Source organism: Lipophrys pholis (genome assembly GCF_963383615.2).
Source record: "Lipophrys pholis genome assembly, chromosome: 8".
NCBI lineage: Eukaryota > Metazoa > Chordata > Actinopteri > Blenniiformes > Blenniidae > Lipophrys > Lipophrys pholis.
Window position 1 is genome coordinate 8,253,336 of NC_137630.1, and position 18,470 is coordinate 8,271,805.

General features: G+C 42.0%; 1 protein-coding gene across 1 annotated transcript in view; it reads right to left on the reverse strand.

The window, feature by feature from the left end:
- Nucleotides 1-3,028: 3,028 nt before the first annotated feature.
- LOC308113470 (plexin-A1-like) overlaps nucleotides 3,029-18,470 on the reverse strand; it is a 32,944-nt gene continuing 17,502 nt past the window's right edge. The window contains exon 2 of the mRNA XM_080469788.1: nucleotides 3,029-4,936. Within this exon, the coding sequence (XP_080325914.1) occupies nucleotides 4,664-4,936 (273 nt within the window). The 3' untranslated portion in view covers nucleotides 3,029-4,663. The remainder of the gene's footprint in view (nucleotides 4,937-18,470) is intronic.

Consider the following 18,470-nt stretch of genomic DNA (forward strand, 5'->3'; position numbering starts at 1 on the left):
GTCGACTTAGCGAAGCTCCAGTGACAGGAAGCTGTGTGAGGAGACGTGTGCGTGTGCACGTTATCATCGCCTATAGAAATGCGGCACGACTTCAATAGCTTTCCCAGAGTTTAGACAAGACACACACACATGTACAATAAATACCCTAAAATGAGCATTTTCACGTTGATGTGGGGAAAAAAGTGTAGAAGGGAAGAACGAAGGACGTTGATTCTGTGGATGTCTTTGTAGATCTGAAATCAGGCCCCAATTACACGACAACGTTTCAAGTGAAAAGACATAGTTTTTGCATTTTCGTTTCAGAAATGTTTCACGTTTACAGGACAAAGTTTTGAAAACGATCCCGTTGGCTTGCCAGGCCACTTCTTGGTGCAATTAGTTGTTGGGTCCAGAAAACAATACGCTGTAAACATCAACGATGTGGAGTACACAGACATTCTGGTGGACAGACGACAAAGTTTGATTGTTATCACGGAGAATATGGACTGGGAGTCATGACACTCTGGAGGTCGCCATTGTTGCTATTGTTCATCTACTGAGCATGTGCAGAACAAAAATCTACCATGGCCGGGTGCGCATGCACAGGAGAAGCGCTTCAGAAAAGTGGCGTTTTCCTCCGTTTCCATGGAGACGTGTTTTCTGAGGCTCCGAGCACCGTTGCTATGGAAACACTCAAAACTTGTTCGTTTTCACTTTGAAACTGGGCATTAGTCCAACAACCAGACTGTCACTTGCAACAAGATTGACATGATAATAACATCAGGTCACATCAGAGGGTGCAAGGTAGAATTGCAAAAGTTTCAAAATACCAAAGAAAAGGATATATTAAAAAAAAAAAAAAAGTCCCTGTTGTTAATTTATTCATTGTGGATCACGCTGTGTAGAACAAAGAGAGAAAAACACAACACTGTCGATAACTGCACAAGAACGTCACAGTCACTGCGTGGATGATTTACACATCCTCAGCCGCGATATTTTGCACTGCGCACGTTCATGGGTGTCAATTTTTTTGTTGTGCTTCTTGTACATAAAATTGTAGATATTTGTCGGGTTTTTTTGTGTCGTTTGTGTTTAGCTTTCATATTTATGACCTACTTTGTTAATTTTTGTTTGTAGCGTCTGGAGGACAGTCACTGTATTTCCCTTCCATACTTGCATCCGTCTGCGACAAATAAAACATCTAATCTAGGTGAGTTTATGTATTGCTGGTGAAGTAGCATTAGTGTCAAAGCTATATTGTGAAATATGTGTATGAAAATCACAGATGAAACAAAAGACTCTTCCCAAGATTAGCGTGAGCAGAATCAGAGGGTTTCAGATCAAATAGCAGGTTTGCAGTTTGTTGCTTTTCTGGCAAAAATGACAAATTCATTTATAAATGAAAGCTTTTTTTTTTTCTAAATGTAAACTTTCCCAATAATCGTACAGCTGAGGTACGCTCAATCAAAGTCGAATGCGTCAATTATCATTGTTTTCTAGCATGAGAGATACTAAACTGGTAAGGAGTCTTAACTCCCAAAAAACATAGTAAATAATGGCGTCGAGTTGTACTGCAGCTTCTCTCTGAGACCTCTTAACTCTCTCAAAGCATATTGCTGCCACAGAAAAATGAAAAATTAACATCATCCACCCATCCAACTTCCAATGGTGAGAATCTGAAGGCAGACTGCAGTTCTAAGTTAATGTAACAAAGGCCAATTAGTGACTAACAGCAAAGCTGCTGGAACTCAGCGGGAAGAAAAAAAAAAGAAGAAGCCCTGCTTCACTTTTCCTCAGACACCGCATGGTAAGCTGTCAAACTGGTATCTAAAACTGCAACTACTGAATATTTTACGGCACTTTTGCAGGGTTTAATAGAACGTGACAGAGAGGAAGATGTAAACAAAAGACATCATCATTTGGAATGAAAGACATTGTCACTTACAAGACGATCGCTCACATGAAAGTGCAGTTAAAAAAAAAAAAAAAAAGAGAAATAAATAAAGAACTGGGGGAATATTCAAACTTTGTAAAGGTTGAGATGTAAATGTAACTTTTTTTGATTTGTGTTGTATTATATATGTATTTATTCAATTATTTTTTATCCTCAGGTCTCCGTCTGGAGAGCATTAGCGGTGGCGGAGCTGTCGTGAGGAGGCGTCCTGCTGGGGGGAGAAGAAAGGTAGGGGGGGGGTATTTCAGAGATGGCTCAGTCGGATTTCAGATGAAGGAGCAGCTGATTGGCACGCACGCCGTGCGGTCTACTCAAACAGGGGCCGCTTGAGGAGAACACACACCTATCATAAAGCCACAGGCAAAAACACACACATTTCTACGGCATTACAAGTGAAGCCGTCTCGCAGACACAATGCATTGTTCAGACCTTTTTGCTTTTTTTTTTTTTTTTTAATGTAGAACAAGATTTTGAGCTGGATCCACATTGTACTGCCCAACTTCAACACCTACAATTCATTATGGCTTATATTAACTATAATAAGTAATGAGAGTTTTATGCATTAAAAGAGATTATTGTTATGAGTTGCTGTTTGCTTTTCATGTAAACATCTGGAAAGTCTTTATATATGATCTGCAGATGTTATAGCTTTACGGTAATAAATAATTTGACGTTAAAACCATAAACTTTACAGTTTTAACTTCAAATTATTAATGTTTTATAATCAAGATCTCGAATCAAGATCTCTAAAACTAATTTAGATAGTAGTTCACATGTAAATAAATGCAAGGTAGCGTAACACCCAGAGACTCAGACTTTTTGGATCGTTGGATGACTCAAAACACCATCGTGTGGAGTAAACTTGAATTGCAAGGCTAAAGCAGCAGTACAGGACAAGATGGTTTTTCAACCACAGTTTTGACTATTGTGATTTTTTTCATTTGCCCTGATTGCAGTTTAAATATTTCTGAAATGTGTGGATTATTGTTCCCAGTAGGTGAGTGGGCTCTCGTTGTTGGAAATTACAGCTTGCCTGTGATTGAAGACAAATAAACAGACTTTCACGTTTTTTTTTTTTGTTGTTTTTTTTGATTTCCCATCAGAAATACTCGAGAGCCACATCAGAAAATCCTCTGCGCCCACCTTATAGCCACTCGAGACACACTGGATGCCTTTTGACAATCCTGTGACTCGACCACAAAGGAACACTCAACATGATAAAACCCACACAAGCTCCAGTTTGTCTCACAGCTCCCCTCCACACATCAACCAAACACACACACACACACACACACACACACACACACACACACACACACACACACACACACACACACACACACACACACTCTTTCTGTATAAGAAACGTTCACCTTCCCACCTGCAGCCCAACCTTCATCACTCTCATGTGTTATCTTCGCTATGCCTCACAAGCATTCAACGACAACAGGAAAACAGCTATGTCAATATGAAACCATCATGGAATCTTATTACGCTCACACAGACTATACAGTACACACATTTAAAGCCGAAGTCAATGAGTTCTGATGACAAAACCAATGACCATCGAGAATACATCACGAAATGACATAAAATTACCGCAAAGTGGAAACAATTTCCTCCTGAGCTCGGACACATTCACATGCAGCGCACACACACACATCCAGCTGTAGACTCACACGACGGAAATGAATTCTCATCTCAGCCACATGTTTTCACTTTCCCGTCCTTACACTCATCAAATTGTGTGTTTTGTTTCTCTGCAAAGCGGCCCCGTTCTGGGATACCTATTGTCAAAACGTCTCATATACGCTGATGATCAGGGTCCTTTAATAAACGTGACAAACAAAAGATACACAACGCTGGCGATTTGCACCTTTGCTGGACAAAACCTGAATCAGAGGCTCTACATTTATGTGTGACTGGTCAAAACCTGAACAAGTAAGAGATGAACACTGTCGTGTTTTAAACTCTGACATTTAGGTTCTTCTCTGCGGTTGCGTCGTCTCAACAGGCCGAGACCTTCTGAGTACTCCGAGGCCTTTACAGGAAAGGTCGTCTGACAGGGGAATCCGAAAGGTCCAAATTTATGCTGAACATGATTTCTGCTCCTGGAATCTTCCCCCTTATCAAGTTGTGTGGTGTCACCAGGCCACGACCTTATAAGCACTCCAAGACCTCACAAAGAGAGGCTCGGCAAAGGATTAGAAAAGGTTCCAAAATAGTTTTCCCTCAAATGAAAACACTGAGAGGAAGAGCTTGTAATGTTGATTTCAAAGCAAATCTATCCAGCAAAGCAATATCAAGTGCAACACAAAGTGTCCATTAACAACGATTAAAGTGATTGTGCAAGACCGTCACGAAAGCCCTCCCCGAGATTCCCAGGTTGTCCTGGTTCACACAAGCATCTCAGCTTTGTCTTTGCAAACGCATATTAAGCTCATATAAGGATATGTGTGTGTGAATGAAAAAGCAGTTTTGGGTGACCAACAAACCAAAGGAGAACCTCATTGATTGAGGGAGAACTCAGAAAAAAGTCTTGAAGGCTCAAGAAGAACAAGAAACCAATGGTCCCCAAGGTTCTGACCCGGAAATGAGGGTCATTTACATTAAACTCTGTGATAGTGCACGTCATTGTAAACCTCTGATTCATAGTTTCTAAAGGTGTGGTAATGACCAGGTTACACTACACAAGGCATTGATAAATCAATTTGTCTGACAACGTCACCTTCATTGTACTTCGGATGGACGTGGTGGGATGAGAGTTCCAGAGCCAAACATCACAATGCGAACGCAAACACCAAACATTTGCTCGCCTACCTTCTTTATGCGTCCGCCGCGAGTGCCCGTGAACGCCACGGTGTGCCCGCGGTAGTCGTAGGCGGCCACAGAGGTCATCCCGTCGTCCTTGTCCACGTAAAGCGGGATGCCCTCGATGGCCGAGGTGCCCCCTAGAGGCTGGTTGAAGTCCTGCCCGCAGAAGTTATCGTCTATCTGCAGGGGCTGTCGGGAGAGGAGAAGACGGAGAGAAAGCCATTAATTCAACCATTAACACTTACTAAATCCCTTTTCTCATTAAACTAACATTAATTCTTAAAGAAGGTGGAGGCTTTCAATCTCCCCGGCACTTAGTAGGCATTTTATGGTGCTGGAGTGACGGCAAGTCGTTGCAGCTTTTGTGAGAAATGGTGTAAATTATTAGACATAACAGAAAAAAAAAGAAAAGAAAAAAACAATTTCCCCCCCCAAAACAGATACACAGGAGTCGAGAGTTACGCTTGTAGTTCATTATAATAATATAAAAAAAAAGTACTCAAGGCCTGTGCCATCGGTGTGTTCCCCTCCACTACAGCCTTTGATTATTTCATACAACACGATGTCAAGCCACGCAATTAAGTATCACAGCACGGTCTCAATGGATGAACAGTTGTTTGCTAATGTTTGAAATATTGATTCCTCTCCGCTTTGGCAGTGCAGACTCTAACAAGAGACGAGCCAATACACAGTGCAAATCAACTGGAGCCGGAATGAACTTGGAAGAGGAGGGAAAGGAGGACGGACACCGAGGCAGGACAGCGGAGGAGAGACGCCACAGGAAGTGAATTATAGGTCAGATTAGCATATCATAATCAAAGTGTCTGGGGCGGGCTCGTCGCCACACTCATACGCTGATGCGTCGCGGGCGATCATCACAAGCACGCCAAAGCTGCACACTCGTGCAGAAGTGGCAGGGGTGATCTGCAGCGTCTGCATTACCGTGGTAACCACGAACACGTCGCACTGCGTCCACAACTAATCTGACAACACACGCAGCGCGCTCACATTTAGTGAAATGTGTAATGTGGTGCAAAATTTTATCCAGTATACCATCATCAGAGCTTTCATTGTTTAGATTAAAATTTAAACCGAGTCATAATTCATCATATTCAAGTCATCAGGAACAACTGGTGGCTCCAAATTCAACAAATCAAACAATAAATTACTGAAATCACAGGAGACGAGGTCATTTTGAACTTGTTGGAATGTAATTACTCTATTACTCCTGTATTAGTGGGATTCATGTACAATGTACATTACCCGGCAGTTGGGCGTATCTGTATTACCCAGCTTGTCTTCAGTTTGCTCTTTTGAATGAGATGACAGATTATACGCTGGGATTTAGTGTTGTAATACTCCAGAGTGGTCTTGGTCTTGATTTGCGGTCCCGGGTGAGACGGTCTTCACGACAACACAATTACAAAACATGCTGAGGCTAGCTAATTAGCTCGCTAACCTTACTGAGGGCACAGAAAATCATTTTCAGAGCATCATGCCTGTAGTTTTTTTTTTTATGAGCTCATTTCCAGTTGCTATATATTCCAACTACCCACTTTCTACAGGGGTCCCCAGAGCAAGACGCTGCAGCTTGTGTGGGATTCGAACCCGGATGGTCCACACTTCGGAAAAATTATGTATTGTACGATCAAGTAGCCATAGTAGTAGCAAAGTGTTGGGGCTCTGTTACAGATTTAGCATGTCGGTCTAAGACAAATTCAATTAGATTTCATCTTGAGTGGGCCGGCCCGCTAAAGTAGTGTCATTTAAATGAAAACTTTTCTTTGGTGTGGCGCAGAGTATACAGGATAAAAATGTCTATATTTTCCCGAAACCAAAAAATTACCAAAATCTCTACATGAAGCCAATTTTAATGAAACCCTCTGGTGCAAAATACAATGAAATGTCCCATTAAGCTTCACCTATAACTAGTGTTGTGCCGATACCGATACCAGTATCGGGAGGGGGGGCCGATACCACACTAAAAGCTGGTATCGGTATGGGCAGGTACGAATGATTAACTCGCCGATACGCAGCACCGTGTGTTTTTCTTTCTCCCGACTCTCACTCACTGCTGCCATGGAAAGCCTCATATCTATAGTATTGATATTTTAATTTAAATTTAAGTGCGGTTGCACTACTATTTTACATGTATTTACCAGTACATGGATATTGCACTATTTTTGGGCATTTGTGAGCTAAAACTCAGGTTTTAGAAAAGTTTGTTCTTTTTTCAGTTTCACCCATATCAGGTAGGAAATAAAAAGTTATCCTACATTTACTGTGTTGGTGTTTTTTCCTGTTTCACAAAGGTTTAAACAGTGCCAAATGAAGAAATAATAGCAATGATTCATACAACCAAGTGAGTATGCAGTTCTTAAGAATTGGATGAAAAAAAGGCCATATCTTTTTTAAACACTGCGGTATTGGCAAGTATCGGTATCGGCCGATACTATGCAACCCGGTATCGGTATCGGGACACAAAATTGGTATTGGAACAACACTACCTATAACTGCTGCATTATGGGTGTTTTTAGAAACTCAAACAGAGAACATGACTCTGAGACTAATGCTAGCTTGGTAGCATTCATGGCTGTCATGATATCTGAGCTCGGGTCTCGGGTGTCGTGTTATGTCCACTTCTAATATGAGCTTTAAGTCAGTGGTTTCTTTTAAGTTTTTATTATTTGTTTGTGGTTTCGTGGTTTGGATTGGAGCCTCTTGTGGGCCAGTTATGGCTCAAGGGCCTTATGATCGAGGTCAGAATGCTTTTCTCATTTGCTGGATAATGTCTAACTCTGTAAAAGTACTCAGAAATGTTCATTTCTGAAAAAAATTATAATAATTCAGTAGTCTGCTGTGTAAATGGGCGAAACATCCAAATCTTGAAGACTCTTCAGTATTCCTTTACTGTGATCTATCAGTGTTTGTTACGAACGCACACAGATCACATGGGAATGCATCAGCATGACACACACCTCAAGGACATGTAAACTCCTGCTCGGCTTGAATTCCCATGAAATAAAAAGAGGGAAAAAAAATCAAACCCCTTCACAGTTAGGCTGCATGTATAAATACATGCAAAAGGAACAACAAAGCACACGCATGATTGAACACGATTAAAGCCTCCCACATGTCACAAATTAACACGCCAGCTTTCTCCCGTTCATTACAAGACATATCGTCCCCAAAGAGGCTAATCAATCACCCCCAGCAAAGCGTGTGTGTGTGTGTGTGTGTGTGTGTGTGTGTGTGTGTGTGTGTGTGTGTTTAGTTTAGGTTAAAAAGGGGTTGGGAAAATGCCTGTGGCAGACATTGTCTGCCTTCTACCACACTTTCAAAGACATCCAGAGAGAGAGAGAGAGAAAAACAAAGTTGGGTTTTTGGTTTATTTACATAAATATGGTAAGGACTCTTTGATAAATTGTGAAGCGAAGTGGTGTGTGCAGATGTTTTTTTTGTTAGTTTTTTTAAAAGGCTAAAGAAAAGAAGAAGAAGGTGAAGATGGTCATGGAATCAAGAATAAAGTAAGGCAGAATTATCGAAATAGCACCATTCAGACAAAAGGCAACCCACAGTTATTTAAACGGAAACACAATAAAACAAGACTAAGAATCTAAAGCAGTGAAGATTATGAAATACATGACAACAAAGGGATTGAAAACAGCATATAAAGGAGAATAAATATAGCAAAAACTTTATTAAGAAAAAGATAACAAAATAAGTAAAAATCGATTGTTTAATTCAAAGCCTGAACGATCAAAAGTGTTTAAAAGTCCCGATTTAAAGCAAATGTAAATGTCAGAAAGTTTGTTCCACAGGTGAGGCGTGCGAGAATTGAGGCCTGGTTTATACGACAACGTGAGAAAAAAGAAATAAAGGGTCACAAACTATTTACAAAGATATTTACAAAAACGTCAGTGTTTTTTGGCGGGGTTTTTTGTCAAGACAGTTGGGATGTGCCACGCCTTCAAACAGAAAGAGAAGAAAGTGTTATGTGAGCTGGATCATCAGCCCTGATAGGCTGTTCTTCTCCTGACATCGTATCTGGTCATAATACATGTAAAAATGAAATAATGCTTTTATATCCGGAAGAATTATCCATGTGGACAATTTGGAACATAACCCCGATGTGCATAGGTAAATATATGTTTTTTTTTTATTATATTCCTGTAAGATGACAGAGAAAATAGCAGATAAACTGCATCCGGGTGACAACAAATTGGCAGCTATTGGATTTTTAGTTTTAGAGCCAGAAATCGGATAAAGCAACTCCAGAAGACCTCACTTTTGGATTTATCATGATGGATTTCTTTTACGAAATCTCCAAACAGACACCGGCGTTCCAGGAGTGACCTGTCAGCCAGTGAAAGAGCTACGATCACACGACAGGGCTCATTGGAACGGCACAGTTATTATCTTTCGATTACAATATTTACTTCGTGGGTACGATAAACGGTTCAAAAGTTATCCAATATCTCATAAATTATGTCTTTTTCACTCTTTTTCTTTCTCTTTCCGACACTCTGTCCTCCTTTTGTTCCTGTTCATCCAAATGAGGAGGCAGGATTCGGAGTATTTTACAAGTTAGATCCAAACATTTTGCACCCGAACGGAGGAAACGATTTCCTCAAATCCCTTCAAACCAAATCCACGAGCTCTCCGCTCCCGCCACACCCGGGCCGGCGCTCGCCACTTTTCCGATACGAAACCAGAAGGAACTCCAGGAAGTGTGTAGGACAGCAGCGCGCCGCGGCATCGTTCAGCCCGGGTTTATTTAGCGCACTCGCGTGAGCTAATCTGCATTCCCAGTGTCTGGCGGGGCTCGCCCGCGCGCACGCGGGCCAGATCGCCATCTTTATTTTTTCCCGGCGCGCCGCGGACGCTAATGGTTTGTTATGTTTAGCCCGACTTGCATCATTACCGTAGAGTCAACAGCTCAGATTGAGGCACAGCGGAGCGTTCAGTCGACGCGTTCCCGATGCAGACAAATGTGGCCTCACACAGGCCTGACATCTGCTAGCTGTTGTGCGCCTTGTCGACACGTAATTCCCACTGTCTGCGTGCTCCATCATCCCTCCGCGGCTACACAATGACGAGACGACGCGGGTTTCCCCAGCCGCACGCAACTCAGAAGGACAATATTAATTAAACGATGCATGTTGTGATGCACTATCACAAATACAAACCTTTAGTACAATCAGAACCACTGTGTTCGTCTTAGATTTTGAAATTATTTTATGTGTTCGGTTTGGTCTGATGGTGCCACGGCTTTAACGTTGATACGGGGGACGTTTATCTTTCTTTCCCAACTCGAGGCGCAGGACAATGTTCCCATACATATGCCCACCTGGACTTCCCTCCTGTGTTCGGAGTGAATCAGCGCATTAATCCTTCACTACGTGGCCGACATAAGGTGACCCGCTGCAGTCTTTTATGAGTGCTTTTACAGGCCCTGTGGAGCTTGTCCCTGTTGGCTTCCTGGACCTCTGACCATGCTATTATTACTATGAGCTATAGTTCATAGTCAGGACACTGTACATACCATTATGATACATACACACTTTTACACACACACACACACACACCTTTGTTCTATTTCCAGGGGGTCAAACAAGGACAGAGTCCCCCGTGTTGTCCTTACCAAAGACCTCTGCCGTACACAGGCACAGAAGGGCCTCTGGCAAAACACACACACACACACACACACACACACACACACACACACACACACACACACACACACACACACACACACACACACACACACACACACACACACACACACACCTAGACCCTGTCCAAAGCCATGCTGGGTGAATGATGATGGGGTGACGAGGGAAAGAGTGGGGCAAGTGAGATGAGGAGAAAAGGAAGATATTGGACAGAGAGAGAGAGAGAGAGAGAGACAGAGACAGAGAGAGAGAGAGAGAGAGAGAGAGAGAGAGAGAGACAGAGACAGAGAGAGAGAGAGAGAGAGAGAGAGAGAGAGAGACCCATGCATTGCCCATTAACCACAGAGGCATGAGACCCGAGAGCGACTGTACTGTGGTTTCAAACTATGCAGCGCTGGGAAGAGGCCGTTACCATCATTACCACAGCTGCAGTGCACCCACCCACCCCTCAACCACACACACACACACACACACACACACACACACACACACACACACACACACACACACACACACACACACAAAGCCAGCATTTCCCTCCACTTCTGTTTGTGTTTGTAGTTTTTCTTTGCGAGTTGTCAGATTTCAGGCTGGAATATTTGCATTTCTTTCATGTGTTTCAAGTTAATCTTTCCATTTAAAAACGAGACTTTATAAGACAGTTGTTGTTTCACTTCCTGCGTCCTGAAGGCAACTCTCACAGTTCCTTTTCCTATCTTTCTTTCTCTCCGTTGCTCTGATGCTTCACTATTACTTTCTCTTCTATAAGTGTCTTCATTCCTTCCTTTCACCTTCCCTTTCTTCCTTCCTTTGTTTCTGTCTATGTGCCACTTAATTTAGTTCAATTAAGTTATTATTACCTTCAGTTTGTTCAGGTATTTCCTCACGTATTGTTTCTTTCTACGGACTCTTTTAAAAAGCGCTTGAAGGCATTTGTATTTAGGACACTTTTTGGTTAATGGACGTTCCACCTTTATTCATTTCATGAAAATATACTTATGTTGTTTGAATTTTTTTTTATCTGTGAAAAGCGCTTTAGAAATAAACTTTACTTAATTACTTTCAACATATGGTTCTTCAGTCTTCGTCTGAAACATCATATGACCTTTCTTCTTTTCAGAAGTAGGTTTTTACAACATGCCTTTGACATGTTTTGACGATATTCTTCCGCCTTTGACGGAAGAACACCGTCAAAACTTGATTTGTTCCTTCCTTCCATGCCTCCTTCTGTATCATTCACCATCCATCCTTCCCTACTTCCTTCCAGTTTTCCTCTGGTCTCTTTTCCGGTTTTCCTTTATTGATTTCCTTCCATTTCTGTATCTTCCCTTGATTTTCTTCTTTGGTTTCCCGGCTTTATTTCCAATTCTGCTTCCTTCCTATTTCTGGCCTTTTGTCTTCGCAACATTGAGAAGTTCCTTCCATCTCCACACCTTACGTCACGTCGCCTTTTTCATATTGGGAATTGTGTTATCTCTTTTCAAAGCCACCGCTGTCCATTAGGGCCGCGGTAACTTCCCCAGCAAGGACACTGAGATTACTAGTCTGCGTACCGATGGTTGGTTTGTTTGTCTTACATCCACCCCGGCCCTCACCTGGGGCCAAATCTGCTAACACTATTATTAGGTGCCTCCTGCAACTTCACTTCTAACAATCCAGACCGAGCCTCCGAGCAGTGAAGCATCGCCCCGCTGCCAGACTCAGAGGTCTTTCTTCTCTTGTGTCTGTGTGGGTGGACCACAATCTGAATCGGGTTTAACGATGTGAAAATCAATTTCCAGACTGGTTCTGACATCTTCGCTTCAGTTTCAAATCAGGCCTGTGGGAAAGGGTTTTTCTTTTCTTTTTCTTTTTTTTCCTCCTGCACTGACGGTCGAATTATAATGTGTGCCACTCTCCGTCCGTGACTCTCAGGCTCAATGGGAATAAAAGCATCAACCTAATCAACTTCCATTGAGAACAAATTTCTTTAAATATGGATTTTTCTTTTTTTTTTTTAAGGATGGAGAGGAAATAAGTGAGTGAGAGATAGTGATTCAGGTAAACCGAGAGAAAGAGAGAGAGGGGGGGGTGAGAGAGAGAGAGAGAGAGAGAGAGAGAGAGCTCTCCAGAGAGCCAAAATGCCTCAAGCATCTCCTCATCCAACACTGGCATAAACACATCGCTCCGATCCCGTGGAGAGCCAGCAAGAGCGTGCTGCTGCATGAGTGTGTGTGTGAGTGTGTGTTAAACATAGCCTCCTTCCCATGTGAGACAGATAATGTCGGAGTGAGAGTCGCACTACTGAGACACGGCCGGCTGATGCAACGAACAACAAGGCTTGCAGGAGAGAGAAAATACACTTAATTATGTGAGGTTGCAGTGTGTCTTTTTGTCTCCAATGAAGAAAAGGAATGAGACCAAGACTGCCAAACTCGGGAACTAGAAGTCACTCAGACACAGACACACACACACACACACACACACACACACACACACACACACACACACACACACACACACACACACACACACACACACACACACACACACACACACACACACACACACTACCCTGGCCTGCATCCAGGTATTTGTTGTGACTTGGCATTGGAAGCGGGGGACAGCGATGGCTGGCCTTTATATTCCCCCACAGAGCCAATATCTGCTCTCTAATTGGTTGTTAATGAGTGTGTGTGTGTGTGTGTGTGTGTGTGTGTGTGTGTGTGTGTGTGTGTGTGTGTGTGTGTGTGTGTGTGTGTGTGTGTGTGTGTGTGTGTGTGTGTGTGTGTGTGTGTGTGTGTGTGTGTGTGTGTGACAAACAAACATGGAGGAGTGCAGCATCTGTCAAACAGGCTGGAAGACTTCAAGGTCTGACCTGCTTCTACACACAAACACACACTCAAAGAACTCCACACAAACACACTGTTGGTTGCCTACCGCCTGTGAGGAAGTGTGTGGTGAAGAGTTCAGTAAGATATCCACACACACGCGGACTCTGTTCAAACATCTGGCAAAGCAGCCTGTACTAATGGCAACAGAACGACGAGCATCTGCATGTCACACACACACACACCCACACACACACACACATAAAAACATCCACACAGATGCATGTCTGTAGTCACATCCACACACGACCACCCATTGGTACACTTGGTATACCAATGAATCTAATTGGATCAGCACGAGACGGAACAAAAAACATCCTTATTAGCGAAAGAAACTAAAAATAGAGCCACGTGGACGCTGATGATTCATCTTCAGCGTCTATCTCCATTGAAGACGTGGTCAATTACAGACATTAAAGCAAAAATGAACCACTGGGGGCAATTATAAAAGAGCGTGTGCACCATTTGTAGAGATTTCCTCCATTTCTGTCACAGTTGATGCCCTGGAGGAATGTTTTCATCAAGCCATCAACATATTGTTTGTGTTTATGCATTCAAACACTCTAATGTGCACATACGCACGTGTTTTAATTAGCGACCAGTGAATGAAGAGACGGCGGCTTTTCAGCATTAAAACATGTCTTGCATCAAATTATTAAAAACTTGTAAAATAGTAAAAAAAACAAAAAAAAACCGATTTAATGGAAAGAGTAAAGCACATATAAAGTACAACCAATATCATTTCTATACAATAGAATGTGTTGAGAAATGTATAACTTACTCAAAATAGGAAAATAAAAATAAAAATTCCCTGATTCATTCCAATATGTTACTGAGGGCCTGTTTACATAATGTTGTCAAGTGAAAACGGAAAACTTTGGTTGCGTTTTTAGGGTCTGTTTACTCGACAACAGTATTCAGAACCAATGAAAAAGGTAACTTTTCGAAAACACGAGGACTCCGTCTCCATGGAAACAAGGAAAAACACAACTTTTCTGAAATGCTGCTGCTCCACACGGCCACAGTAAATAGTTCTTCTGCACAGTGTGTATCAGTGTACTCGCCATTGTTCATGTTTATAACGTATCATTCTCTGCACGCATGTGCATGTGGTTTCATCGCATAAACAACCAACAGCGTCCACTTGTGGCCTGGCATGTGAACTACATCGTTTCTGCCGTTTCCTTGTGAAACTTTTCTGAAAGAAAAACGCAAACATGAAGCATTTTCACTTGAACTGTGTGAACAAGGCCATTAATCACATTAAGTGCGTAGTTCATGATGACTATATCAAACTGCACAGATTTTGAGTCCGACGGGATTTTGCTTGACGAAAGACATTGTGAATGCATTCAAATAAAGAGCAATGGTAGTTTGAAAAAAACTAACACAATCTAAATGCACAAAGACATTACTGCTAGTATTTATCGCATATTAAGCCTCACGTTACTATGTATTGACATATGTTAACAAATCACAGCTTAAGATTTAGATGTCAAAGCTGCCACTAAAAGCCCAAGGAGAACAAAAGACACTATTTGGCTTATGAATCGGTCACCCAACGGTTGTGGTATTTACCACGCAGCATCACTGGACTGGTGCCTTTCAGTCAAATAATTTATTTATTTGTTGATTCCCTGTGAGTTTCCGAGTGGAGGGAAGACACTTCGACATTTCGGCATCTGTTGTGCTGGCTTGGTGGAAATGAGAAGTATTAGTTGGAGGGAGAGCCTGGCAGGAAGAGATGTGCTCTGGTGGAACGAAAGCTGCAGGCGAAAAGACTGAGAGAGAGAGAGAGAGAGAGAGAGAGGAGGAGAGAGAGAGAGAGAGAGAGAGAGAGAGAGAGAGAGAGAGAGAGAGAGAGAAGAGAGAGAGAGAGAGAGAGAGAGAGAGAGAGAGAGAGAGAGAGAGAGAGAGAGAGAGAGAGAGAGACTCTTCAAGCCCATAGGTCAGAGTCGGAGGAATAGCTGGGATGCCAGGAGATCAACATTTCTTTTGCAGCTCGTTTTATTCCACAGGGTTCCTCTCTGCTCCACCGGTTTACTTCTTCTCTCTCCCCATACTGGCAGACTTGTGCGCTGCCAGTGTTGTTTTGGCTGTTTTGATTTAATTCTTTCCTCTTTTTATAAGTTTTTTTGTTTTTTTTTGCTTTCTTCCCTCCCCGTCTCCCACCGCTGACTGGAAACAGATGTGCCAGCATGGGGAGGTGAATCGCAACTCTTATAAAAACACACACAACTTGCCTGACCTTGCAGCCCTGAAGTGTGTGTGAGTTTCTTCACCGGCTGACATTTCGACTGCTGTGTGCAAAAAAAAAAAGTAAAAAAAGTCCACTCACACAAATGTATCCGCTCTATTAGTGTACCAATGCACTTCTGCTTTAACGGCAGTTTTAAATACATTGCAATTCACTCATTGTGGTTAATTTAATTAAACAAAAGTGCTAAAGCTGTTTATTTCTGCTTGATTACATCAACAAACCTCATAATAGCTTAAGTAATACAGTAATGAACAGTGATGCAGTAATCACGTGGTAATTACCACTTTTATTTCATTCAAGTGAGATTAAAAAGCCGCTATTGCAAAATCAATAACCTATTAATGATCACAAACTGCACATTTTTACCCTGCATGAAGTCTTACAGGAAGAATTCAAAGAGAATTTGTAAATTTTCTACAAAAAAAATTTGTTTTGAAACATTCTAAATTTGCGTTATATACATCTGGATGCATTCTTTTCAGCTTGTAGTGCTTTTAAACTTCTCACAATAACACGTTTTAGGGTTTAGAATCACTCATTTAGATCTTGAGCCATTATAATCTGTTATATTTCCTACATAATGCATGGAAGAGACGCAACGGTTATCCCAAGCAGAAGCCTGTGCATCTCACAATGAAAAACATTTTGTAAATGAACTTAGAAGAGACTTTTGTCCACTCATTAAGTCACAGGAATCACTGTACCTGAATTTCTTTCGTCAAAATTTCATTTTCCTACATTTTACAGTATAAAAATTGAATGGGTTGACAAAAAAAAGTTGACATTTTGTCCCCATCTGGATGTAATCAGCTGTTAAACTGCCTCGATGAAGTCGCCCGCTCTTGTTTTTTTTTGTTCTGTCGCCTCCTCAATGCAGAGATCCGTGCATGCAGGACGCCTCATCACCTCCAATTATCTGTCACAGTCAATATACTGTAAAACAGCCTGGAAACGCTCTTCGGGGATAATTGGTTTAATTGCAGAGTTTAAAAGCGGAGGTTGACTCCTGGATGTGAGCTTTCCAAACAACGGCGGGGAGCTCGAAGATGTGTAAACGCGGCCGGCTGGTATCTGCAGGGATTGAACCTCAAAATTGAAAACGAGGAAAAAAAAAGAAAAAAGAAAAAAGTGTGTGAATCCTGCAGAGAAGGAGGCAGCAGGCTGTTGGGAAGAGAGGATTTGGCTCAGCACACGAGTGTCAGTTGGCCATATAGGTTAATGTGCCACAGTGGGACAGCGGCTCGCTTTACCCCAGATAGCCTCAACCCGGCTGATTCCACACGGAAAAGCTCCAGTCGGCCACGTTTTTCTTTTTTCTTCTCCTGGCACAGTAGACGTTTGTTGACGCGCAAAATCGGCTGTAAATGTGTATCTTCATTTTTCTATTCCTGACGATTGCAGAGTAAGTCAGAATGATGACTTCCATCCACATCTCAACTCGGGATTCTCCATATTCACGACACCTCAGTGCTCGAGGGATTTTATTTTGTTGGTCTGTGGTTCAACTATGGTGACCCAGAAGGGTCAACGCAACAGTAAAAGCCACAACACAAATTCAACAACGGCCATAACGGGCATTACCCTCCACTCTGATCAGTTGTAGACCCCGTTGACACAACAATACACGGTAAACATTACCAATGGCGACGACACAGATATTCATATGAACAGACAATGAAGTTGGATTGTGATTCCGAGTGACTCTGCGATAAAACCACCAAGTTCCAGGAGACTTTCGACTGGGACTCATGACACAATGGAGGAAAACACTGTCATTGTCCATCGACCCACACAAATGCAGAAGAGCTAATTAATATGTTGTGCAGTGGCGATTCAGAAAAGTTGAATTTTTCCCTCGTTTCAGTGGAGGCGGAGTCTGAAAATTAACCAAAAGTTTCACCTTGGAAGCCGTTTTCAAAAAGTTCCGTTGTCATGTAAACTGACCCCACGAACGAAAGGAAAACTTTTCAGTTTTCACTTATAAACATTGTCGCGTAAACAAGGCCTAATGTGGCCAAATTCCTGGAGGAATTCTTGGCAAAATCCCATCCGATCAGACTTTAGACGCCTTTGGTGACCCAAAAAATATCTCTAGATCCAGTTGTTTAGTTTGCTGTGTTAAGCTACACCAGCTGAGCTGCACTGTGTGAGCATTTAATTGCATATGAGGAGATTATTTAGGAGAACCTTCAGTGTGATGCTAATGAGATACTTACAGCAGTTAAGATTACAAACCTGATTGTAGACAGGTTATATTAAGCACTGCTAATTAAATTTAATTCTGTGGCTGACAAGAGTGACGGGACGAAATTAAACCTGCCTGTTGTTGAGTTTCAGTGCGCCAACGTAAATGAATAATTTGGCTATTTTTAACAATGAACAAGTTTTTGCTGCAATGTAAACTGAAGAAAACTAAATCTTGGAGTTTGCAGGCGGAAACTTTGATCACAGTGTGGCCTGGAAGAAACGTCATCCTCATTTACAAAGGGAAAACAATTTGGATAAACCACATGGATTGATGTGAAATATTTGAAGTAGTTTAATAGAAATAACTGCTTGTATGTCTTTGAACTGCATAAATACGCATGCATTCGAACATAAACAGGAACACGATACAGGTTACAAAGAGGACATGATCGTCAATAAACACTTACACAGATGACATAACGCTTTCTCTTCCAAATAACAGTACTCTTTCTCTTGCCGCTAATGTACTTTTTAACATTTCCTCTGTGTTTCCAGAGTCACTTTTTGAATGACACCCCCCCGCTTCCGGCATCTGTGACAATTCAATTGATTTGAAATGAGAAACTAGCACAAGAAGCGTGAGTCCATTTTTAATTTGCAGAGTTCGAATGCAAGACTCATGGAAACATATTTGCAGTTAAGTGTTTTGAGATATTTAATACATGCGCGTT